This window comes from Pseudocercospora fijiensis (assembly GCF_000340215.1).
Source record: "Pseudocercospora fijiensis CIRAD86 unplaced genomic scaffold MYCFIscaffold_2, whole genome shotgun sequence".
NCBI lineage: Eukaryota > Fungi > Ascomycota > Dothideomycetes > Mycosphaerellales > Mycosphaerellaceae > Pseudocercospora > Pseudocercospora fijiensis.
The window spans coordinates 7,153,951-7,179,208 of NW_006921533.1; the positions used below are offsets into that span (position 1 = coordinate 7,153,951).

The 25,258-nt window shown below is 43.9% G+C and overlaps 4 protein-coding genes across 4 annotated transcripts; 2 read left to right on the forward strand and 2 right to left on the reverse strand.

The window, feature by feature from the left end:
- Positions 1-124: 124 nt before the first annotated feature.
- On the reverse strand, positions 125-2,152 carry MYCFIDRAFT_77321 (uncharacterized protein; the record flags this gene model as incomplete). Its single annotated transcript, XM_007924580.1, has 2 exons — positions 125-1,392; positions 2,131-2,152. 2 exons carry the CDS (start codon positions 2,150-2,152, stop codon positions 125-127), a joined length of 1,290 nt encoding a protein of 429 aa, XP_007922771.1.
- A 509-nt stretch (positions 2,153-2,661) lies between these two features.
- Positions 2,662-4,227, forward strand: MYCFIDRAFT_132542 (uncharacterized protein; the record flags this gene model as incomplete). Its single annotated transcript, XM_007925811.1, has 1 exon — positions 2,662-4,227. One exon carries the CDS (start codon positions 2,662-2,664, stop codon positions 4,225-4,227), a length of 1,566 nt encoding a protein of 521 aa, XP_007924002.1.
- A 2,282-nt stretch (positions 4,228-6,509) lies between these two features.
- On the reverse strand, positions 6,510-7,518 carry MYCFIDRAFT_151887 (uncharacterized protein; the record flags this gene model as incomplete). Its single annotated transcript, XM_007925812.1, has 3 exons — positions 7,374-7,518; positions 7,114-7,323; positions 6,510-7,058 (listed from the first exon to the last, which is right to left on the reverse strand). The coding sequence occupies exons 1-3, from the start codon at positions 7,509-7,511 to the stop codon at positions 6,510-6,512; spliced, it is 897 nt and encodes a 298-aa protein (XP_007924003.1). The 5' UTR covers positions 7,512-7,518.
- A 4,662-nt stretch (positions 7,519-12,180) lies between these two features.
- On the forward strand, positions 12,181-14,271 carry MYCFIDRAFT_56217 (uncharacterized protein; the record flags this gene model as incomplete). The annotated part of the gene is made up of 5 exons (XM_007924412.1): positions 12,181-12,532; positions 12,591-12,839; positions 12,902-13,132; positions 13,197-13,350; positions 13,412-14,271. The coding sequence occupies 5 exons, from the start codon at positions 12,181-12,183 to the stop codon at positions 14,067-14,069; spliced, it is 1,644 nt and encodes a 547-aa protein (XP_007922603.1). The 3' UTR covers positions 14,070-14,271.
- Between the last annotated feature and the right edge of the window lie 10,987 nt (positions 14,272-25,258).

Below are 25,258 nucleotides of genomic sequence, written 5' to 3' on the forward strand. Positions count from 1 at the left end.
GCTCCTTTTGCTGCTGAAATAAATCTTGTATCATTTGTTCCACTCTGAGAGCACAGCATACCGCAAAGTGAGGGGCCATACACAGCATACACGAATGAGAGCCTTGAGTCTACATGAATGGAGTCTACATGAATGCGCTCACGCCATGCTCAAATTGTCGAAAGACATCAAGAGGAAATCCGTCCGCGAGTGCCCGATAGCCTACTGGACTCATGTGCAGACAATCACCAAGATCGTAGAGTGGGTTGAGCTGAGTCGCATTCCTGGGATTTCTTGCAATCGCATCGAAATCCACGATGGCGTCGAAACCGCCGGCCATGCCAATGCTCTTCCGGATCCAGGTATTGACTTTCAACCTTGTGGCTTCGCGCTCAGGGGTTGCATAAGGTTGCAGAGTCGTATTCATGCATCCGAACGGTGTGATGGTCGCACCAAAGACAGCAATGCCCCGAGCATGGATTCGAGTGATCATCTGCTGATATGCTTGGATGAGCGCGTTGTAGATGGCAGTCTGGTTCGTGGAATCTGAGCCGGCGACGCCAATGTCGTTCACACCCTCAAAGATCAAGGCATATCTGACTCCGGATTGCGCGAGCACATCCCTTTCAATTCGACTCAGTGCTGAAGGTCCAAGGCCGTCGGCTAGGATTCGGTTGCCGCCAGCTGCCTGGTTCGCAATGCTGATCTTTTGCAGCAAATCTCCAAGCATGGATTCACGTTGCAGACGGCTGAACAGTAGGTCGGGCCATCGGCTGTTGCCATTATTGTCTGATCCTCGACCATCAGTAATGCTGTCGCCCACGATTGCTAGAGCTCCGTATTCCGCCGGTTGCCAAGCTTCTAAAGCTGAGATGAAATACCAATGGAAAACGCTGGTGGCAGAAGGATCGGTCATGTTTGAACTCGTCGTGTGATCGCCATGGGCAATCCAGCTCTGAGTTCTCGAGCCAGGATGAGATGTGATTGCGTTGCCCTGCTGGCCATCTGCCAGGTAGATCGTTATCGACAGGACCTGTCCAGCTTTGAGCGCGAAGGCCAAAGGATCAGAGACGGCCAGAGCACCATTTGGGATTGATATGCTTTGATTGCCCGAGAAAGTAAGAGGTCGTACGGTAGTCTTGTTGATACCGCTGGATCCGGTGAAGTTACGCCCTGAATATGCCACCGGCAGAGCTATAGTAGCGGCAGTGATTGGGAGATTTGTCGTGCCAAATGCATTGCTCAGACGCAGACGGATTTGGGAAGCGCCTGTTGAGATTTTGATTGTCTGGCGAATGGAGGAATTTCCAAAGATGGCAGTGCTTCCATTGTACGGTGGTGGAGGGAGATTTGCAGGTTCGGTCAACTGTGGCATACAGGTCCAAGTGTCGACCCAGCAGCCTTTCGGGGGATCTGGATCAAGAGCACTGTTGTGTCGAGCTGCAAGGTGCCATGGGAAAGTGTACGAGGAGGCAGTGTGGACGAGGAAAGTAGTAACAGCGAGGAGGGGGATCACAGACCAGGCCATAGGGATGGTGTAGGCTCGCAGTACGATGTCTCTCTCATCATATTCGACGACGCTGTTGACTAGAATGAACAAACTCTAATATGATCAATTTCAGGAGGCACATGCATTCTGCCGTCTCCCACTGTCGTAGATTATTATTGACTGGCATATGCTGGGAGGCGGCGTCATGAGCACAGCATTTTGGCTAAATGATTAGCTTTTGGTGGGTGCATGGCGGCTGAAATGAAAGGTGTGCATAGAGTCAATGTTCTCAGGTTCAAGATGCGTATAGGCGCACGGCCGCGCATGTCGGCTAGATAAGATATCTAAGCGAGTAGTAATAGCTGGCTAGATGATATAGATGGATGACTATATAGTATGGACTAGCGATGTCCATCCACGAGCCACAAATCTGATTAAACTTACGGATCTAAGTGTTCACTGCGGGTGTTCGAGATTCCACTATGGACCTTACTTCTTGGCTGGCGCTATGCCTATTCCGGTACAGCTGACTAGGCTCTCTCGAATATATGGTGTGCTTAGAGGTTAGTGAGTATTCGAAGAGGTTCCCTCAGTATCTAGCAATTTCCAACCCCTAGCGATTAGTGAACGATACACCCAATCAGTAGGCGCTCTAAGGATACTTCCAGTATATAGAACGACCATATTTGAGTGTAGATTGTATGAGAAATTGGTAGACAAGGACACCGCCGATATTAGGAAGATTATAGCGGTAAGGGAAGCTGGTTTCTCGGCGTGTAGAAGCCGGATTGATATATAGACCATTCTTCTATAGATTCTAGCTCCATACAATCAGTAATCTACGTCATACCTACGCCCATACATAGTCCGCTGCCATCCACACGGTGTACCGCTGTGTAAGTTTGAGAATCCGTATGGCCACCCATCTCTAGTATGGACTAGAGCAGAGCAGAGACAAGCTCAGACGAGGATCTAGTGCTAGTACCAAATGAGACAGGCCCAGACGGGAATAGAAGTAAGCTAGTACGGATGAAGACAGTGGTCTGAAGCTGAAGTTTGGAGGGAGGGCAGAATAAATTTTGAAGTGCATCACCACTTCCACCACCACTTCCACCACCACCACCACCACCACCACCACCACCGCTTCCACCTGACAAGGTGCGCTGAGGGCCAAGGCCAAGGCCAAGGCCCAGATGCTCTCCGAGCACTTGGTCGTCTCGCTCGGCGTGCCTTCAAAGCCGCCGGGCACGAATCTCGCGCCGGACGCAGGCATTTTTGTGCACGAGTACCAGCCGCTGCAGCAACAGCGGGCAGGCTTCACGAAATCAGCAGCGCCTCCGAATGGACTTGCGATCAGCGACACGCACATTTTTGCAGCGCAGCACGACACAGGCGTGGTGCACGTGTACAGTCGCGCTCGGGGCCACCAGGAAGCCGCGGTCGCCTTCAACGAGCGCATCTCGTGCATCGCGCTTGCCTGTCACGATGCCGTGCTCGTTCTCGGCACCCAGCAAGGACGCATCGTGCTGTGGGAGCTGTGCACGGGACGCCAGCTCACCACCAATCAAGCACACCTGCACGCCGTCACCGCCCTCGCCGTCGATGCCCCTTCGAATTTCCTGCTGTCCGCCTCGCACGACGCCACCGTCCACGTGTGGCCACTCCCCGCCTTGCTCTCCTTCGCCACTGCACACATCGCCGAGCCCGAGCCCGAGCCCCTCAGCACCTTCTCCTCCCACCATGCCGCCATCACTGCACTCTCCGTCGGCCACGGCGCATCGCACGCCAACTTTGCCATCTCTTTCTCCCGCGATCGCACCTGCCTCGTCTGGGACTACCGCACAAACCGCATTCTGCGCACATACCTGCTCTCTGGCATTCCTTCGACCGCTGTGCTCGACGCGGCCGATCGCATCGTCTATGTGGGCTACGACGACGGAAATGTGCAGCCCTTAGACTTGTGCGCATCCGCGAGCCGAGACCTCACTGCTGTGCAGGCTGGAACGGATGCCGATGCTGCCGTGCCTGTTCAAGCGTCGCCGAATACCCTCTGGAGCCTTCCGGACGCCTCGTATGGATCTGTAATCAGTATGAGCGCCTCGTATGATGGCACTTCCATCGTCACCGGCCATCAATCCGGCCATCTTCTCACTTGGGATGTTGCTCGGGGCCAGGCAAGTGCCCTGGGGCAGCGGCCTTTTCATGCCCCCATATCCAACCTCATCTTCCTTCCTGTCACTGGATTCAGAGGCCAACACAGCTCAAGCAAGATGATCCGAATCCATGAGATCGTCAAACCAAAGTTTGGTGCATTGAACGCCTCAGATTCCGGCCGCGTTCCCGCGAACTACAACATGCACGTACAACTGTCCACCGATTTGAATGCGCCAATCTCTGCCTTTCGAGAGAATGTCACAGCTCCCACATTTTCGGCAGCACTTCTTGACGACGGCGTACTAGAGCTTGCTTCCTGGCGTAAAAATGGACAGCAAATCAATGCGGAAGCCGAAGCTGGCGAACATGACTTCATGGCGCTCGATGCACCAGCCCAGATCGAAAGGACGACAGAGCAAGAGAATGCAGATCTCAAGGCTCAGTTGAGAGCAATGCAGAACGTGCAGAAGAAAGTGCTCGAGAAGATGACGAAGCTGAGTGACGAAAGGAGGGCGCTACTCAAGAAAGAGCAAAGCCGGGTGGCTAAGAAATCTGCGAATGGGCGGAATGGGTTCAGCAATGAGGACGACGACTCGAGCGACTGAAATCCCGTGTGAGAAGTTAGGGTCCGCGTTGCACGTGAAGATGACACGCCACGCCTTCCGGCCTGGACCATGTCAGCATGCTTGAGCTTTGACGGAAGAGAATCTGCGTTCCCCGAAGCATGCGACGCTCATTATGCCTGATCTACGCTCGTGAGGAAACAAGCCGTATCGCGCAGTGAGAGTGCCCATGCGTCGACCATGCTGAGTTGGTGAAGCCCGTCAAATGGCCCAAGACGCCCAGTGAACGATTCACATAACGTCCTGCGTCAAGCTGCCATTCGTGTCTGTCTAGATACAATACAAGAACAATACTCGCGGCCGTGTCTTTACAGGCAAGACATGATTGGCAGCATGGGTCTACTCCTTTCGCGCAGTGGGAATACCGAGCATCGAAACCCAGTCGACCGATTCTCTGTTCTATGCGTAAGCAGGCCGATGCAGCCTTGAAGGTCATGTGTGAAACACGAGACTCACGTTGACGTATCATCAGAAAGCACAGTCGGAATTGTAGCCGTGGTCGTGCCATCATACACCGTGGTAGTGCTTGTCCGGCGAATTGTCGATGTGCGAGTAGTTCTGCATATCTCATCAGTATCATGCGGAACCAGCCTTGGAGCCTACTCACGTAATATCACCACTGCCGGTTTCAACAGGAGTAGCGTTCTCCACAGTCCGAGTGATGTAGCTCGTCGGCGCAGTGATCACGCCGTCTACAGAGCTCCGATCTGTCGTGACTACCTCGGTCGCATATTCAAATTCCATATCCGTCGACAGCCTGAAGGTCGTGATTGCCTCCGTGATGTTTGCGGCGAACGTCTCCACAATGACTTGACTGGATCCATGAATGGTCGTTGAGATGTTGACTGATGTGGTGCGAGTAGCAGACTCCGTTACAAGCGAAGTGTGCCACACTTCGTACTGACGGATGCATTCTTCGGTCCCGTTGGCGTACGTCGCGCACACCTTGAGAGTGACCTCTTCTGGTGTCGAACCTGCTGTGACGGCTTGCCAAGGCGCGAGATAGTACGTTGTCAAGCGTTGGACGGTGGGCTGTGGTGTGATGGTTGCGACTCCTTCGGAAGTCAGGTTGGGTGTCACTGTGGGCGAGGCCAGCACGTAACCGTACTCCGTGGAGAACGTGATGTCCTGAGCGCAATCGGAGACCGTGTACTTCTGGACCAGTCCGGTAAGGGTCGTGGCGCAGACCATAGTTTGAGTCGGGCTGTAGATGGTTGTACATGTTCCATTGCCGGGTGGGAGCGAAATGGAGTAATTGCGCCATGGAGCGGTCATGGTTGTAGTTGGCAGCGCGGGAGTTACTGGATAGACAGCCTGCGGAGGCAGTTCGCACAGCGTGTATTGCGCGACGTAAGACGTGACCAGTTGGCTTTCTTCTGTGATCGCGATCGCTGCCGCGCCAGGCGAGGGCGTGATATAAGTAAGAATTGGAGCGTCGCTGGTTGCCGCCACCGTCACCGTTGATGTTGGCGAAGCCTGGATCGGCGGTCCGACTTGTCTCCTCTCCAGGACGACAGCTTCATGTTTGTATTGATGATGTAAGTAGCGAGACTGGACGAGGAAAACGAGAGACAGAACGATGAAAGAGAGACGAGTAGCCATGGTGGGCAAAAGGTGATGGTCGTAGTGATGTCCAAGCGAATGTGTGGTGAAATGTCTGTTAGTGGTTGCATCCAGTGCTCGGCCTTCCCTAGATGCAAGATTGAACGGACTGCTCCAAGGTCGTCGTTCAACTCTGTCGTTGCGCCTTGCATTCTTGTTTTGAAACGCACAACAAATACATGGCGCATGGTCCATGGAGGCGGGGACGAGGAATGCTGAATTCGAGCCTCGACATGATGCATATCCCTTGCATGAAGACACCGAGGATCAGCAATGCCAGGCAATGGCATACTGAGGGGCAGCAGCTTAGATCTGGAAATTGTCCTTGCCTCCTGATGTTGAAACTTTTGACTGACTCCCTCGTGGTTAGATCTTCCAATGCTGGCAACCAGGTAGCACAATTGTGGCGTGGGACTTGAGTCACTCTTAAAAAAGAATGAAGACTGACGTGGCTATCAGAAATGGTCGTATCATGGATTTGGAAGCACATTCGAGTGGAGAAGAGGCCTTTCCGTAATGCTATGCAACTTGGAAGCGTAGGGGCAGCATCTTAAGGATAGCCCATTCTATCGCTTGACCGTTCATTCAGTCCCCATGCTTGTGTGCTTCCATCGTGGACTGTCGCCCTCCGCATATCTGTGGAAGTAGTAAGTGAGTCTGGTCTACCATGCCGTGCTGGAGTTCCACTTACCGCGCTTGTATTGGCCTTCAAAGGAACCTCCAGTGCTTCGATGCATGACTGCCGTATTATCCCAGAGTATGACATCTCCTGGACTTTCCCACGGAATCGAAACCACGTATTTGGGCTGACACGCATGTTTATAAAGTGTGTTAATGAGCCTCCTCGACTCTTCCCGGTCGATGCCTTCAACGTGGTGGACGTGAGACGCGATGTACAAGTTCATCCTTTCGCTCGCTTCGTGGCGCTGAATTAACCTATGTCGGCTCATGAAATGGTCTTCTGGATTGATGCCTGGAAGTGCTTCTGGAGCAGCGGCCTTCCTAGAATGATAGAGAGAGTGGCAAGCAACAAAGTCTTTCCCGATCAGCTCATGCTTCAGATCACTTGGCAGGTCTTCAAAGGCAGTCCTGGTGTCAGCGTATTCCGTGGCCCCACCTGTTCCTTGCGGAGGGAGTTCATGTGCTCGAAGAATCGAATATCCGGCTCTTCTTGGATTGAAAGAGCTGTCGACGTGGAATAAAGTGTTGCCCTATTGAATCATTTTAGGCCCAAAGTCACCCAATCTCCGTGGCCGCTTCTCTTACACGATTCATTGCAGCCCTGTGGCTGTCTACTGGAGCAATCGAGCCATCTTCGAGCAGATTGCTTACGTCAAATAACTCGGGGAACGGCAAGCGATGCTTCTTGCCCAACTTGGTGTAGGGACTCACGTCGTCCAGCTCTCCAAATCGTGCCGCGAAGGCGACATGACCAGCATCATCCAGTCCTGTTTGTGGAAATCTCACAACGCCATACTGTCTCTGCTAAGTACTTTCAGAACGACGACATGTCGACTTGCACCTACCTTTGCGATTGCTGCAAGAATCTCGGCGAAGATATCATCTGGAATCTGTTTGCTGAAGTCTATGCCTCTCACTTCAGCCGCAAACCATGGGTGCAGTTCGGTTATCGTAAGTTTGCCTCTTTCTTGTGCGTGCGGCATTGGTGTTAAAGGGTGATAAGACGATAACAAGTTTTGCTCCAGGTAGCATGGTGTCAGGATGTCTCCAAGGGTGAGATCACCTTCTCCTCATTTGTATGCCGGAGCATCAGCCGAGTCGGGCACATGCATCTTGCCGTATAGACACAATCATCGGCGCGACTATTCGTAAATCAGCTCCGGCTATTCATAAATCAACGGACCTAGGGCCGCTCCGGTCTCGGTGAGACCATATTGTTAGTAATCCACATAGAACAACATCGCATAAAGACCTGTAATGCCTATGCTAGCTGCTTAGTAGAATAATAACGTAGGAAAGAAGAATTAAGTAAATAGACGTAGAATTCGATACTATAGCTAATCCTAATTATTCTAGGTATACTACCTACCTAGCAAATAAGGTTCTACGACCCTCGTATTAACGTATAGTTCCTACTATATAATCTTAGTATAATCTAGTATACCTACTAGCGCTATAGGTACTAGTAGAGCCCTTAGAGTAGACGGAGGGACCTATTCTTTCTAAGTAGGTAAATAAGTAGATATAGGGTTTCTATCGTACTGCCTATACTTATAATAGCTAGAGTAGTAGTCTACGTTATCTTTAACGTACTTATACCTCCTATAGGCCGTTTTATATATATAGCCCTTACGTAAACGTTCTCGTAGTACTAGTAGCGGTAGAATAGGCCTCCCTAGCTTAGCCTATCTTATCGCTTCTTACTAGTTAATAGCGGCCTGTCTAGCGGCCTATCTAGCGGCCTGTCTAGCGGTCTGTCTAGCGGCCTATCTAGCGGCCTATTTAATTAGCCTAGGTCTAGTAGCCTTACGCCGAGTCGACCGTATAAGCTGCTTATTAATCCGTTTAAGTAGCTCTAAGGTATAGTAAGTACTAGTCTCGTTACTATTATAATTAGTCCTTAATATTCGCTAGTACTTCTCGAATATACAAATAGTAAGAATGCCGGTTATAGACTCCTTAAGTACTAGCATCTAGTATATATAATTTAAGCTATAAACCCTCTAATAATACTAGATATAATCTAATAGCGTATAACTATTAGACTTTCGCTTCTCGAGCTCGGCGCGTACGAGAGCCCTTCGCTTAGCTACTTTACGTAGAGCGAAGGTACTAATATAGCTAATAACTTCGGTATAGAAGGGGTCGTTAAAGAATACTATTACTAGTCGTATAATCTCGAGTCTAACTATTGCCTTATAGCGGTTAACCTAATAGTAGAAATAGGGTACTATTCGGTTAATAAAGCTATAGATATCGTTCCTATAGGTCGTTAACTATGCCTTAATACTAGTATAGCAACCTTTAATCGGCGACGTTATTATATTGCTAAAATAGCGTATTCTATCGATCTAGTATTTAATATACTATTCTCGATAGATCTACTAAGTATCGGCTACGTATTAAGATAGTATATACTACGCCTCGTTATCTAAGTAGTTACGAGCTAGCTTACTATTACTAGTAGCAATCTTGCCCTCCTTAAGACGCCGACAATTGCTAGTAAACGAGTTAATAGACTAAAAGTCGATAGCAGCGCTAAATAGGTCTATAAAGTCCTATACCGCTTAACTTAATAGCCTACGCCTTATTAATAGATTAGGAGGTCTAGTACTAAGGAAGGCCTTCGTATTAGCTTCTACTACGCGTTTAATATACTAGCGACAGAGCTAAGTGCGTAGGTAAAGCTAGTCGCTTACTAAGGCCTTTATTAATGCCCTATTATAGTTATAGATAACGAGGCGAGGCTCTTCTGTGCCGTATTCCGATAACAACTTCTATATATAGCTAATAGCTACTAAATACTGTTTAGTAGCCTGTCTAGGTATAAATATAAGCGCTAAAGAGAAGGTCTAGTTAAATTAATTAAGTAAGGCGATTACAAGTAGCGGTATACTATAATCGTTAGTCTTATAGGTGCAATCTATAACTATAATATCCGGATAATTCTTATAGATAGTAATTATCTTAGGGTGCGAGAAATACAGCTATTCTAGCCGTTACTTACCGCTTAGTCTAGTGCCGATAGCCTTCTGTACGAAGTAGTTCTATTATAGGAGGTCCTCGATCGTTTTATCTACTACTAACTTACTAGCGAGTCTTAATTTCTTAGCCTTTTACTAGGCAATTAAGATATCTCGTATAGTAGCTAGTACGACTACCGAATTTAGCCCTCCGCTTAAGAAACGAGCCTTAATAGCCGTCTTAATCTATCGATTAGAAGTACTAGCGGCTCGTAGATTAAGTATCTCTTAGACAATCTCCGTAGTACGGTAACGGCGTCGGTAGTTAGCTAGTACTATAGGATTAACGGCTAGATAGTTATAGCTATTACTATTAAATATTATAGTCTATTAGTAGTTACTAGGATTAGTCGAGTCTTTAGCTATTATCGTTACGGACTATAGACAATCGTATAACTTAGAGCGCCCTTTACGCTGCTTTGCTATTAGATTAAGCCGTCTTTGCTCTTCTAATTTATCTCTCTTAGCTTGTTATAGAGCAGGTATTAAATACCTAGTATAGCGACGTTAGAAGGTCTATATAATATAGTCTATATTAAGTTAGTTGCCTTGCTTCTTCGTCTCGAAGCCCTTCTCTAGGGCAAACGTATCTATATACTCTTTAGTATTAATAATACTATTAAATACCTAGTTCTTAGGGTTCTTAATCGTTACGTATAATCTAGGTTCGTAGGCCTTAGTTTCTAAATCGCTCTAGTTACTATATTCGTCGTTATTGCTAAAGTTATAAACTAGTTAAGTCTTAATTTCTAGGAGAGATTGCTATTCTTACTAAGGTTGCTATTCTTACTAAGGCTACTATTCTTACTAACTAACCCCGCTAGTACCGCCTTCGCCGTTATTACTACTACTATTACTACTACTATTACTGCTACTATTACTGCTACTATTACTACTTAGCGATATTAACGGTAGTAGTAATCTCTTACTACGTACGCTACGTAGTATAAAACGAATAGTAGTATAGCCTACCTTATACTAAGCTAGTAAATTATCGAGAAACGGTAGTATTAGGTTTAGTGTCTCGAAACTAGTATCTAGCTTACTAGATAACTAGATATCGAGACTATCGTATCTAGCCTTATACTCGAAGCTAATATACTACTAGTAATACGAGCGCTCGCTTTCTACTATATCTTTCTAGAAGTCTAAGAGAAACTACGTTAAATAGCGGCGATCGATACTATAGAAGTATTCGTAGCCTACTATATCCTTAGGTCTATATACCGTCTCGATCTATAGTTTAAGGCCTTCGAGGTTATCTAGCTTCGGCTCTTATACCGGCCGCGGCCTCTTACTACGTATCTCTTAAAACTAGCGCTTTCTTAGATTATATAGCTTAGGAGATAGAGCGGCGGCGGCGGCGGCGGCCTCGGTTTGTAGCTACGTAAAAGGGCTTAATAATATAGCTAATATTAGATATAGAAGGGCGGCGATAGGATAGCGATAGTAAGGTATATATAATAGCGACGGTAAGGTAGAAAACAGCTATCTAGCGGTAGAGGACATAACTAACAAATTTGCCTTAGGCCTCCTCCGCGATCGGACGACTGATTTATAAATAGCCGGAGCTGATTTACGAATAGTCGCGCCCCACAATCATGCGTGCGTGCGTACGTCGAAACAACAGCTTGCGAGATAAGGATGCAGACAAGAAGAGGGCAACAGCAGCAGTCGATCTACTACTCTGCAACTTAGGTGGCGCGTTGTACTGCCTGTGTGGTCTAACTCGGCTCTGAAGTCCAGCTTCTGACATCCTGTGTCTCGGAAAGCAGCATTGCACTTGGCATTCGATCATGTGCGTCGGTGATCAGTGACGTTCCCGCGGTGTCGTGTGTGGTCCGGACCGACACACTTCCACCTCGCATTAGTTCTAGCAGCGCGGGTGAGTGGTCAATGATGATAATGAATGAGTGAGTGAATGGATGAGGGCCTCCTGCCATATTTGCAACGCCTTACACAGTCCGTCCATCATTCGTCTGCCACTGCCACTGCCACTGCCAGATGTCTTATTACGACGTGCAGGAGGCTCCACAAGGCCACGCGAGATCCAAGCCGTCTGGCTTGCATCGTGCAATAACAAGCCGTCTGCCAGTAATGCATTTTCGAAGCTTCGAAGCTTCCATCGACGCAAAGGACCTGGCTTGTTTGGCAGTCAGCAATTGGCTCGCCATCATCAAAGTTGAAGCTAGAGAAAGCTTTCATCCTGCTGTGCTGTGCCGGGTGGTGACTACTACTGGCCGGAGCGCGACATACTTATCTTCCTCCATACATCCTCTACACACCACACCTTCTTCCCATTGTGCAGAAGGCCGCGGTCATTCTGTCGTCGACCATCCTCAGCTACATCCATCTTTTGGACACTTCTCTCCATTCGCTTTTGGTAGACTTGCCGCCCTACACTGCCATTCAGCTGTACGGGAATCCTCTGGACCGACGAATCGCGAAACTTATCCCAGAACACTGGGAATGGGAGTAGCTGGTCCTGTTGTGTTGATAAGCGACATACCTTCATGCAATCCATCACCGGAGCCACAAGCAACGAACCCCAAAGCAACATCACCAGAGCCTTCTCCTGCCAAAGCGACCAGGCCATCCATATATCCATCGTTGAACATAGACACCAACCATGTCAGACCCACCCCGGCGCAAATCGAGCGTCATTGAATTCCACAATCCCAATGGCACTGTCAGAATCGTAGGCGTCCATGAGCTGAACGCTGCCGACAAGGCCCTGGCTGCAGAGTTTGGCTACAAGCCTGTGTTCAAGAGAGAATTCGGATATCTTTCGACCTTTAGCTTCGCTGTCAGTATCAGCGGCCTTTTCTCCACCGTCGCAACAACTTTCTCATATCCATTGACCGCCGGAGGTTCCGCAGCCGCCGTCTGGTGTTGGTTGATTGCTGGCTCCGGTTGTATGTGCATCGCTTGCGCCGTCTCCGAACTGGTCTCTGCCTACCCGACTTGCGGTGGCTTGTATTGTACGCACGTCGTTACTAACAAGTATTTCCTGTTCCCACCCAGCTTACATACCAACAGATACCGTCTCCCGTTTGGCACCCAAAAATTGGGTTGCATCCATCTCATGGGTGACTGGCTGGCTCAATCTCCTGGGCCAAATCGCTGGTGTCGCCTCGAGTGAATGGGGTGCATCTGCCCTCCTGCTGGCCGCCGTCTCCATCGCTTCCGACTTTACGTATGAGCCGACAGTGGGTCAGACCGTGGGTGTCATGGCAGGCCTGACTGTCGTCACCGGGCTCGTCAACTCGTTGTCAACTTGGTGGATGGGTATGTCAGTCAGTGTGGGTGCTCCGACGAAGACATTTGCTGAAGTGCTCTTCGTTGCGCAGAGAAAATGACAAAGAGCTACGTGATTTTCCACGTCCTGGTCCTCGTCACCTGCTGTATTGCCTTGCTGGCACTGGCTCAGCCCAGCAATGGAACTCCCAAGCACGACGCCAAGTACGTCTTCACCGACATCCACAATGTCTCGGGCTGGACACCGACTGGCTGGTCTTTCTTGTTCGGATTTCTCTCTGTCGCCTGGACGATGACGGATTACGATGCAACTGCGCATATCAGTAAGTGCAGGGAGACAAACTTGATGTGCGCTCCGCATTCAATGCTTACTTCCCTTCCCTACAGCCGAAGAGATCCAGGAACCGGAGATCAAGGCGCCTTGGGCAATTTCGATGGCAATGCTTTTCACCTACCTTGCCGGCTTCCTGTTCAACATCGTCCTTTGCTTCGTGATGGGTGACCCGGACGCCATCCTGGCCTCACCAATTGCCCAGCCGGTGTAAGTTGCAGTCCACGGCCGCAATGCGGAATCTGATCGCTAACTGTACTGTGACGTGCAGCGCGCAAATCTTCGACAATGTCCTCGGAAAGGGCGGCGGCATCACCTTTACCGTCTGCGCCTTCATCATCCTCAAGTTTGTGACCTTCACCGCTATGCAGTCACTTGGCCGCACAGTCTTCGCTTTCAGCCGTGACAGGCTCTTGCCTTTCTCACCAGTGTGGACCAAGGTTCTGCCCTTGACCGGCACACCTGTTCTCGCCGTCTGGATTTCGGTCTTTTGGTGCGTTGCGATTAATCTGATCGGACTGGGATCGTACACTGCCATTGCAGGCGTGTTCAACGTCACGGCCATTGCTCTTGACTGGAGTTATTGCATTCCGATCTTTTGCCGATTGGCGTTTGGACAATTCCAGCCAGGTCCGTGGAATCTGGGCCCGATCTTTGGGCCTTTGACCAGCGCTTGGGCGTGCATTTGGACCTTCTTCGTAACCATCATCTTCATCATGCCGACAATCCGTCCAGTGACTGCAGAGAACATGAACTACGCCATCGTGTACTTGGCCGGCATTTTGTTTTTCTCAACCATTTACTGGTTCAGCCGAGGCCGCAGATTTTACACTGGACCGGTGGTTGAGGCAGAAGTGGCGGACGAGAGCGGATCCCAGGCGAGGAGCAGCGACGATGAAATGTCAAAGTGTCGGAAAGAAATGTCTTGAGTGGTGCTAGAATGAAACAGCATTCTCTTGTAGAGCAGAAGAAACGAGAAAGTGGAAGAAATACGACATAGAGTGTGCAAGCTCGTGCCAGATCTTGCCCAACTCGAACGCTACCTGTCTGTCTTGTATACAGCATGTGTCCCGAGCCCCTGTGTCGATATCGACCGCATGAAACAGCTGGCGCGATGAATTGGCTTCGCTGTTCACTGTTCATAACTGACGACGGTGCTCGACATTCCATCTTTGACTAACAGAAGTAGGTTGACGTATACTAACCAAGAAGTTAAATTCAAAGTAGCTTTAGCACACCTCGAGGGTTCCAAACGACCCCGCAAAGTGCCCTAAAACCACCGAAATTAGTATACAAATCGGGGTATTGCAAACAACCCCTATACAACCTAATAACCTCGGATTTCTACCGTTCCGAATAGCCGTAATCGCTCGAAAACGACTAAGCCTACGCCTATACCTTAGTACTACTGCTTCTGCTGCTTAGAAGCAATAACCTTTCCTTAGATCCGTCGTTTTAGTAGTCTAATTAGTATAGGAGATAGCGTACGAGAGGATTAATCTATCTAATGTGGTTTAGATAGCATATCTACGTATAGCCTTCTATAAGCGCGTTTCGAAGGTATTATAGGCTTACTAATTAAAGGCTTCTAACGACGAGGTTTATAAGAGCTACCTAATAGCTATAGTAGATTAATTAAAGTGTCTTTACTAGGTAATAATATAGGTAATAAATATAGAGCTATAGATAGTACTATAGAAGGTAGCTCTACTATAGAAGGTAGTAGTAGTAGATACGAGGTAGAAATAGCTTACTTAGTGTAGGCAAATCGTCTAGTAAAGACGATAGTAATAGCTATTAATACCTTAATACCTCGTCGTTATTATATTAATTACTTTTACTAGCGTCCTTTAGTAAAGATAGCGGCAATCGACTACTCTTAAGTCGACTAGCTTTAAGTAGTATAGGTTATAGAAGGTCTATATTAGGTAGGCCTTAGAAGAAGTCCTCGTCGCTTATATAAGACATATCGTTATTAGTAAGGTCGGAGAGGTTTATATCGGCGTCGTTACTACTATATATAACGACTAGAGTAAAGTTAACGTTATTAATAATACTATACTTATTAACTAGACCGTAGATAGGCAGCGTACTACTATTAATAATAATAAATAGCCGCCGCGAAGCCTCGTTAGCGGCTAGTAGTACTAGAGTTAGTAGTACTAGAGTTAGTAGTACTAGAGTTAGTAGTACTAGAGTTAGTAGTACTAGAGTTAGTAGTACTAGAATTAGTAGTACTAGAATTAGTAGTACTAGAGTTAGTAGTACTAGAGTTAGTAGTACTAGAGTTAGCGGTACTAGGGGTTGTTTAAAGACTAGTTATTATAATAGCCTATCGTCGACTACTAAGCGCTACTTAGCTTTACGACGAGGTATTAAATAGGCCTACGGAGCGCCCTTATTAAGCTATTCTTATATATAAATGTTTATTACTAATTAAGCTATATCGCCGTAGTACGTTACCTACTAAAGTAAGGCTTTATACTACTATTTATCGTTTAGCTTCGAAGCCTAGCTATTATAGAAGCGGGAGAAGGTCTAGATAATCCCTTCTTATATAGAATAGAAGTATTGCTTTACTATACGGAGCCTATAGATACTAGGTCCTTTATTAAGGTCGATAAGCTATCTAGTAGATCGATAGTTATCGTCGATATAGTTAAGAATTAGCTTGCTATTATACTAGTCTAGATAGATAAGGTCGCTATTAGGTCCTTAGAAGCGACTAATATATAGCCTATAGCGCTATAGAGTTAGACGGCTCGTTCTATCGATATAGAAGCGCTATATATACTTATAAGGAAGATAATAGCTATACTAGAAGTAGTAGAAGCATTTAGTATAAGCAATCTCGTCTATAGTAGGTAGGTATATCCGCTATATAGGCTTGCTATTATTGCGGTCCTTATAAGCCTATATAAGCTTATCGGCTATCTTCTTCTATATAGAAAGCAGCAAATTCTTATAGGATAGATAGTATTCTTCCTTCTAAAGCGGAAGCTAGCTCTAACTATCGATTTAGCTATTTTAAACCGCGCGCTCGCAGATATAGTTATTAAGGTAAATTAGGTATATTACTAAGCCTAGAAATAGTTAGTAAATAGTACAGTTATTAGTAGAAAGAATATAGAAGATAGTCGATAAATCTTAAGCCGTTCTAAGGAATACCGCTATACTAAGAAACATATTTTTATATAGAATTCCGACTATACTATAAGAATAGGAAGAATACGTACCTCTTAAGCTCTATTAGCGCATCTAACGCTTATCTCGGCGCTTTAGGTATGCATAATAGCCCTCTAGTAGTAAAGTTATTCGAATCGCTATTACTAAAAGGGGGTCTCCGAGCTATGCCTAAGTCGCCTATTAATCGCTCTAGAAAGCCGGCTAGTTATTACGGAGGTATTCTAGTTTCTTCTTTGCCTTCTAAGCCTCTAGTTTAATAGCCGCTTGCTTAATAAAGTAATAGTACTCGTCCTACTCTCTAGCGATAAACATAGTATTAGATATAGCCTTAAGCGCCTATAGATACTTCTTAAACCTCCGTTTAAAGGTCTTAATAACGTAGCGTTAGTAAAGCCGCTATTAAATATAGCAATCGCTAAGCGCTTAGTTAATAGTACATTACTTACTAGCTAGTTCGTCTATAATAGACTAAAGTAGTATCTAGTTAGACTGCTTAAAGAGGTCGTTAGGTCCTTTGCTTACGTATATTCGCTAGTAGAAGTATTGTCTTCTGCCGTCGCTATTATAAGAGTAGATTTTAACCTAGAAGTTAGTTTTAGCTATTAAACGAAGGGCTCTTATTACTGCATTAATAAGGTACGCCTACTTATAAGATAGAAGCATATAGCTAGCCGGAAGCTACTCTAGGTACTAATTACGGACGTAGACTGTAAATTATTAAGAGGTAAGCAACTAAGTAGATAGTTTAAAACGAGTTCTCGAAGATAGACTATCTACGAGAGGCGCGAGCGCGCGGAAGAAGTACAAAAGCTAATGCCTTAGGCATCTAAGCAACTATAGTATAGTAGGTTACCCTATAATACTACCCCCCCTTAAGGCGGAGGTAACGAAGCCTATTATAGTATACAAATTAGCGTAGTAGGAGTTGCAAGAAGTGTCTTAGCAGGCCTAATAGCGGTAGTAGTAAATAGTAAGCGCTATACGATATCCTACGGACGATACGAGAGGTAAATAGTACGCTTATAGCTAGAGCCTTAGCTAGGGTCTCGATAAGAGCTATACTAGAGGGCTATACCGGTAAGGTGTTTAATACTTTGGCGGACGGGTTAAGCTAAAGGCGTAATGCGTGCTAAGCGGCGAGGTCCTACTAGGGGTAACTTCTCGACTTCCTTATATAGTATCTATCCTTCTAGCTTCTTCTATCTAGGCGGTAGGCCTATAGCTCGAGGGTTATCGTAATACTAGTTAGCGATAGCATCCTTAGCTATACCCTTTAAATCCTTATACTTATTGTCCGTAAGCGCTCTACTAATCTACTATATAGTATAGCTTACAATCTTCTTAGTACGGCTATTCTTCTATTTGCTTACTACGACTCTATCGACTTCCTACTATAGGGTTATATAGTAGGCTAAAAGGAACCTCCTTGCCTTCTATTACTTTAATCTTATAATCGGTCTCTTTTAATAGCGGAAGTATAGCGGCTAGATAGTGCTTTAATATATTAATATAGGTCTCTCGGATTAGTAGAGGAATCCGCTCGAGTTAGTTAGATTCTATACTATTAGGTAGCTCTTCCTCTTTAAGAAGGTCGGTAGTTAGGTTAGTAGCTATAAGATTACTAATAAATAGGACTCTAGTATTATTAGGGCATTTACTAGGATCGATATAGTTAATATCCTCCTTTCCAGCTATCCTGAAGCGCTATTATTAGCTGCCGAGGTCTATTTTTACAGTATAATGCTTTAGTATAGGATTACTAAGCACTATAGTAGCTCCGTACTAGTAGTAGAGGTTATCTATATTAATAGTATAGCTAGTAAAATCTAGAATCCTCTCGTTATTAATATTATCCTTTAAGACTATATTAATATAGTATACTCTATAGGTCTCGTATCTAGTCTAATTAAAGTAAGCAAGGATAAGTATATTAGCTCGGGGTAATTGCTTTAGATCTAGGTACTTAGTAGTATAGTAATTTATAAGGGTACTAACTAAATTTCCCGGATATAGTATAGCCGTAGTCTTATAGTTGCTATCGTAGGTATCGCTAATAAGGCAGTCTCGTATAATTGCTAGCTATATATTAATAGTCTTACGCCGTACTAGGCTAAAAGTTAGTATAGCGCTTATTCTTTTTTCGAGCGATTAGGAAGGCTAGTTATTATAGGGGTAGGATTCGCTACTATAAGCTTCCTTCGATAGTCGGTAGTAGTACGCTTAATTCGAGCCTAGTCCTTCGGCTTATCGTATGCCCTAAGTAAGTAGCTAGTACTATTACAATAAAAGCACTTAAAGCTAGTTAGTAGTACGCTACTAGATACAAACCGCTTAGTTTATTAGTAGGGGAATCTACCCCTTCCGCGGCCCCTACTACGCTAGGTATTGCCCCCTCGATAGGGCCTAGACCGGTAGTTGCTACGGCCTCGCTAAGGGTCGCTATTATTGTTGTTGCTATCCTTATCGGGCTTATTAGCTCTACCCTAGTAGCTACCTCTTCTACGCTTGCTACTATTGTTATTATTAGGCTAGATCTTCGATTCTAGTCGTTTCTAGGCCTATATAGCCTATTTAGCTTAGTTAAACTCGACTATAAATTCAAGGCGACTATAGTATTATTTAAATATATAGCGGCGGTCTAGTTTAAGAGTAAGTTCCTACCTAAATTTAGGTCGTACTTCTATAATCTATATTAAATTGTCCTTAGGTAGTAGGTCGTCCTTAATAGCCCTAAGTCGGGTTTAGAAGGCTCGAGTAGTCTTATTAGGCTTCTGTTTAGTATAGAGGAACTCTTTATAAGCCTGCTATTGCCTTAAATAGGGGTTGCTAAGCGTGTTTAGTATAGTGTCTTTATAGGTTTGCTAGTCGATTTTAGATAGGTCTTTAAGGGAATTAAAGTAGTTATCCTAGGTTCTCTTAGGGTCGCTGTTAATGTATTATATAGTATAGACGACTAAGGCGTATTTAGTTAATAGCGCTTTTAGCGTATTACGCTAGTTAAGCTTATAGTTACGGATGTAATCGTTATACTACTTCCTACTAGAGCTATTGAATATAATATAGTCCTTAAGTTTAGTATCTTTCCTTAGTACTAGTTCTTCTACTATAGGCGTACTAAGCTTAGCCGTAAGGCGTTAGATAGCCGCGAAGTTTTTATAGACTTCTTTCTCTCGCTAGAGGGTATAGAGTTTATTACGCAAACAGGTCCTTAGGGGCCTAAGGTTAGGTAGTCTAAATAGTAGGTAGCTATCCCGTTAGCCTATAACGAAGCCCTTATTTATAATATTGTTATAGTTATCTACTTTAGCCTATACTCGATTGACTTAGTTAAATAGGCTATATAGAGGGCCTAAGTTAGTAATTAGTACGGTCGAATTAGTAGTTTCTTAGTATATAGGTCTTCTTTTAGTAGGGGGCTAGTTTTAGTGCAAACTTAGAGCCGCATTTTCTAATTATTTAACTATCTAGCTAAAGCTCTTAAAGGCTAGATCGAATACTATATAATATAGGTTAGGTAAGCAGGTAGATAGTATAGTTAAGAGCGTATAGTATTCGATAAGGTCTATAAAGAAGGGAGAGTAAGGTTAGGAAGTTAGGCTAACGCTAAGCGCTAAGCCGTACCTAAGGCACGAAGACCCTAGCTTTACTTAGCCGGTTACATGCCTTTTATATGCCCTCTAATATTCGTATACCTTCGTAACGCACTCTTTTATTAATTCGACGACTTTTATAATACCGAGTCTACTTAACTAAGTTACGACGTCTTATAAGAAGGGACCTAGTACTTCTACGGAACCGTACGGGTCGTAATAAGACCGGACCTACTAGAAAGAGAATAGTATATCTACGTAAGAAGGCTACTACTACTACTGCTAGCTCTAGTACTAGAAAGCGCGTCGCGGGCAAGGCTCTATATAAGACGACGACTAGCGCTTCTACTACTAGTAGCAATAATCGTACGAAGCGTCGATAGCGCCTAGAAAGTAAGTATTATCTATAGCCGGTAGCGTAGCTAGTAGCGTAGCCGGTATTTTTACTTTTTTTTACTAATCCTTCTTTATTCGTAGCCCTTCGTAAGATTCGGAGGTATTAGAGTATTAGTAAACTCCTAATCCGTAAAGCTCCTTTCTAACGACTTATTTGCAAAATTGCCTAGTATAGTATATTAGACTATCGCTTCTAAGCCTCCGTAATAGTAGCCCTTTAGGAGGCTATAGAAGCCTACCTAGTTCGTATCTTCGAATATATATTTCTCTTCTACCTCTTTTAGAACTATACTAATACTATTTTAGCTATTAACCTTATAGCTATCTACGCGAAGCGCGTTACGATTATAGATAAGGATTTTAAAGCCCTAGATTAGATTCTTAAAGGCTAGAATGTCTATATTCGAGATAGTAGTAGGTAGGATAGATATTCTAGTAGGAAGGATGTTCTTAGTGTCCTCTATAAGCGTTTCTATATACGAAATATGCCGCTGTTATACGGCGCTATATAGCGCGCTCTAAATACTCTCTAAGTATATATATATATATAGTATAATATGCTTTATTAGCCGTACGGAATAGAAGTCTTCGAAAATTCTGTTAGTACTAAGGAGTAAGAATGCCGGCTACGCTGCCGGCTACACTACCGGGTCTTATAAAGAACTAAAAGAAGATAGACATTCTTAATTTGTATTAGTTTGGATTTTTTATAAAAAGAAAATTAGGAAAAAGGAGGAAGGTTAAAGAACCTTAAACTAATATTTATAGGAATTATCCCTAGTTTCTAGACTATATTATATACCTGCTTTCGTAACTCTACCTAATACTCCCTCTTAATATCCTTATACTCTACCTACTAGAAATTCAACTAAGTACCTAGACCTATAGCAGCCTCTATATCTTTTACTATCTTCTATAAGTTAAAGAACTCCTCGATAGTAGCCTCTACCTCTTTATATAATACGAAGTTACTTCCTACCCTATCCTTTATATCTACTAAATAACTAAGAGTTCTAAGAAACGAACTAGAATTCGGCCTTAGTATAGCGAGTAACTAGTAGAACGTAGTATAGAGCTACTTTATAGCTCTTTTATATACTATGCCGATACCGAGGGAGGAGCTATCCTAGTACTTAATATTAGAGAATAGTTTAGTAGGATTCTACTATAGGAAACTATTAGAACTTCTTAAAGAGAGCTTCGAGGGAAATCGATAAGTTCTACCTAGATCTAGATAAAGACATTCTACTAAGCAGTTAGGGAATTAAAAAGGGAGCGAAAGGATAAAATTTATACCTAAGGAGTACAGTTTCTAAACTATACTATAATAGCTTATATATATGTGCTTTTAATTAGTTAGTGCTATTAGCTAATTATCTATAGATTTAGGGTAATATAAGTACCTTCCTATAACTAAAAAATGCTAGCTACGCTACCGGCTATACTCTCGTATCTCAGAAAGGGCTTGCTTTAAGTTACGTATATATTCCTATACTTCTTAGAAACCGATAAATTCTATAGTTCGAACATACTACTCCTATACTTGCTTAGCAAACTAACCTAAACTAAACTAGAATTCCGGCTTAGTAAACTAAACTAAACTAACCCGAACTACTACGGGGTCTAAGAAATATTCCTAAATCGCTATTTTAATCCTTCTCGTAGAACTCGATAATAGTTAATTTCGTAGAGTAATCGTATACCTTCTAAGTAATACGCTTCCGCCGTCGACTGCTCGCTCTACTACTATTACTATCCCTATCGATTTCCGCTCGCTAATAGTCTATAAATCGCTTATAAAGGCGATACTCGAACTTTACTCTACAGAATAGCCGCTTTACTAGATCTATAGATAGCTTTCCCGGTCGACTCTTTAGAAGCTAGGTATTAGTAGTAAAAGCTTAATATTCGTCGTATTCGAAGCCGCTTATTTATACGCCTAACTACTTATAGCTAGTATAGCTAGTTAGGAGGCGGAGATTATCTACTTCCAGACGGTATTTACGGTTATAAGGGCAGAAGAATGTTTGCCTTTACTAATAAATTTCTAGTAGAAACGGGCTCTTAAACTACGATAATAATACCTTAGTAGCAATTATCTACTTTATAACAAGACGACGTACCGGCTACTTATACTCTAGCTTACTAAGTAACGCGTTTGCCTCTTTTAGCGATAAATAGTTAGTATATATAGCGACTAAGGTTGAAATAAGCGCGATATATAACTACAAGGAAGAGGAAGAATAGATAGAATAGGTCGATAAATAAGAGGTAGAGATAGCCGCTAGATAAGGTTTAGTTTAGCTTTATTATAACTCCTTATCTATAGGCCTATACTATACGACTATAAGGCTTTAAATTAGCTCGAAATTAGACCTCTTAGCGGTCTATATATAGCCTATAAATAAATATAGAAGTAGATATACCGCCGCTATAAACCTAGCCGCTATAGCGGATTACTACCCTCGTATTCTTAGTTAGTATATACAGACCTATACGCGAGCTTCTAAGTATAATAGCCTAGCTATATATAAAGCCGTATATAATAATAGATAGAATAAAGCTCGAGCTAATTTTAGATCTTAATAACTATAATATAATTAGTCTAACTAGTTCCTCGCTCTCTAGTATAAGGAAAGCATATACAAACCCCTAGCATAGTAATTACCTAAGAGCCTCCTATCTTACGGATTCTTACCTAAATAATAGGCTTCTAATTGCAATCGACTTCTCGTCTATATCTCGGCCCTATTTAACGGTACTAGGGACTTATAGAAGCCGGTATAATAATTTTTATAGTATAATCGCCTATCTCGATATTAATATTTATGCTTACTAACGAGCCTTAGTCGAACGCTCTCCAGTAATAAACTCCTACCTCTATTTAGGCTTACGGGAAGAAGAATTACGTAATAGAGACTTTTATTAAGCTTTAACTAGACTTTTACGATATTTTAACGGCACCTAACTAATTCTTCTCCTATAAGCCTAAGAATAAACCGGGCTAAAACAGCCTATAGAATATAGCTGTTTACTCTCTAAGGCTATAATATAATAACTCTACGATATTATAACAATATAAAGATACTAAGGCCCTTCTTAATACCTTAGACAACGCTCTCTAAGTCTAAGATTATATATAATAGTACGTTAATATCGCGTTCTACGACTTGCGAGGAAACGCAAATTGCGACAAAAGTCTTAGCATTTGCCCTCGAGGGCAAGATAGTAGCAATACTATACTGTTTATAGTCTTACAATACTTAGAGGTCCTTCTTAAGCTTACTATCTCGGGTCTTATATCTTCGTATAGCCGTATAGACAATGTCGTAGTCGCTATTCTGCTATAGAGCCGTAGAAAATCTAGGATTTCTTCTAATCTATATAGACAACTAGCCTTAGTATATAGCAAATATAGCCTATAGTATACGAATTAGCAATAAGCTTATATAGAGACAATTGTACTTCTTATTAAGGCGTAGGACCCTTTTTCTAGGTTTGTCTCTCTAGATTATAGTTATAATACTATAGAGGCAAATATCTAAATCTAATACGGGTAATTATATAGGAGACGCCCGGTTTAGTTTTAGGCGCTCTGCTATAGGCTTCGCTTAGACCGCTAATATAGATATAGTATAGTGCCGATATAATATAAGAGCTAGATTACAATAGTAGTCGCTATAGTAGTAGAAGGAAGAGATACGAGTTAGTAGGTCTAAGTATGCCTATAAAGCGGGGCGCATAAATAGAGGTAGATAAACTTAGCGATAGACGGGCGAGACTATTCGAGAATCTACTCCGGTTATTCGAGAATCCGGGCATCCGATTACGGAGGAGGCCTAAGGCAAATTTGTTAGTTATGTTCTCTACCGCTAGACCTTACCGTTACCGCTATTTTAATCGCTATTTTAACCTAACCTCGCCGTCGCTGTCGATAGCTATATTGTTAAGCCCTTCTACGTAGTTACAAGCCGAGTATAATGCCGCTACCTCTACTACCGCTACTACCGCCGCTGCCGCCGCCGCCCCTATTTAATTATATAATCCTAAGGTCTTCTAGTTGCAAAGAATACGTAGTAAGAGGCTACGGTAAGAGCGAGAGCCGCACCTAGGCAACCTCGGAGGCCTTGAATTATAGGTTAAATAGATATATAGACTAAAGGACTAGCTAGCCTACTAATACTAGGAGAGTGTCGACCGTTAGTATTTAAAGCAATTCCTCTTAGACTTCTAGGAAGATATAGCGGAGAGCGAGCGGTCGTACTAGTTATTAGTATAAGGCTAGATACGATAGTCTTAATCCCTCTAGCTAGTTAGCTAGTAAGCTAGATAGTACCTTCGAGACCCTTAACCTAACTATCCCCTTCCTCGACAATTTGCTAGAATAGTACGAAGTAGGGCATAAAGCGATCCGCTTTATACTATATACTATACCTAGTAAGAGGTAGATACTACTAAATAGTAAGAATAGTAAATAGAATAATAAATAGAATAGTAAAGAGGAAGAAGTTATTAGTAGTAGTAGTAGTAGTAGTAGTAGTAGTAGTAGTAGTAGTAGTAGTAGTAGTAGTAGTAGTAGTAGTAGTAGTAGTAGTAGTAGTAGTAGTAGTAGTAGTAGTAGTAGTAGTAGTAGTAGTAGTAGTAACAACGGGGAAAGCGGGGTTAGTTAGTAATAGGAATAACGCCCTCCTTCGGTAGAAATCGAGTCTCCTTAACAACTAGCCTATAACTTTAGTAACAACGACGAATATAGTAACTAGTCCGAGTTAGAAGCAGAAGCATATAAACCTAGATCGTACGCAACTATCGAGAACCCCGAAAACTAGGTATTTAATAGTGTTATAGCAGCCGAGGACTATATAGACCTATTTGTATTAGAGAGGGGGTTTAAGCTTAGAAGGACCGGCTATAAGCGTAATAAGGACTATACTTACTAGACCTTCTTA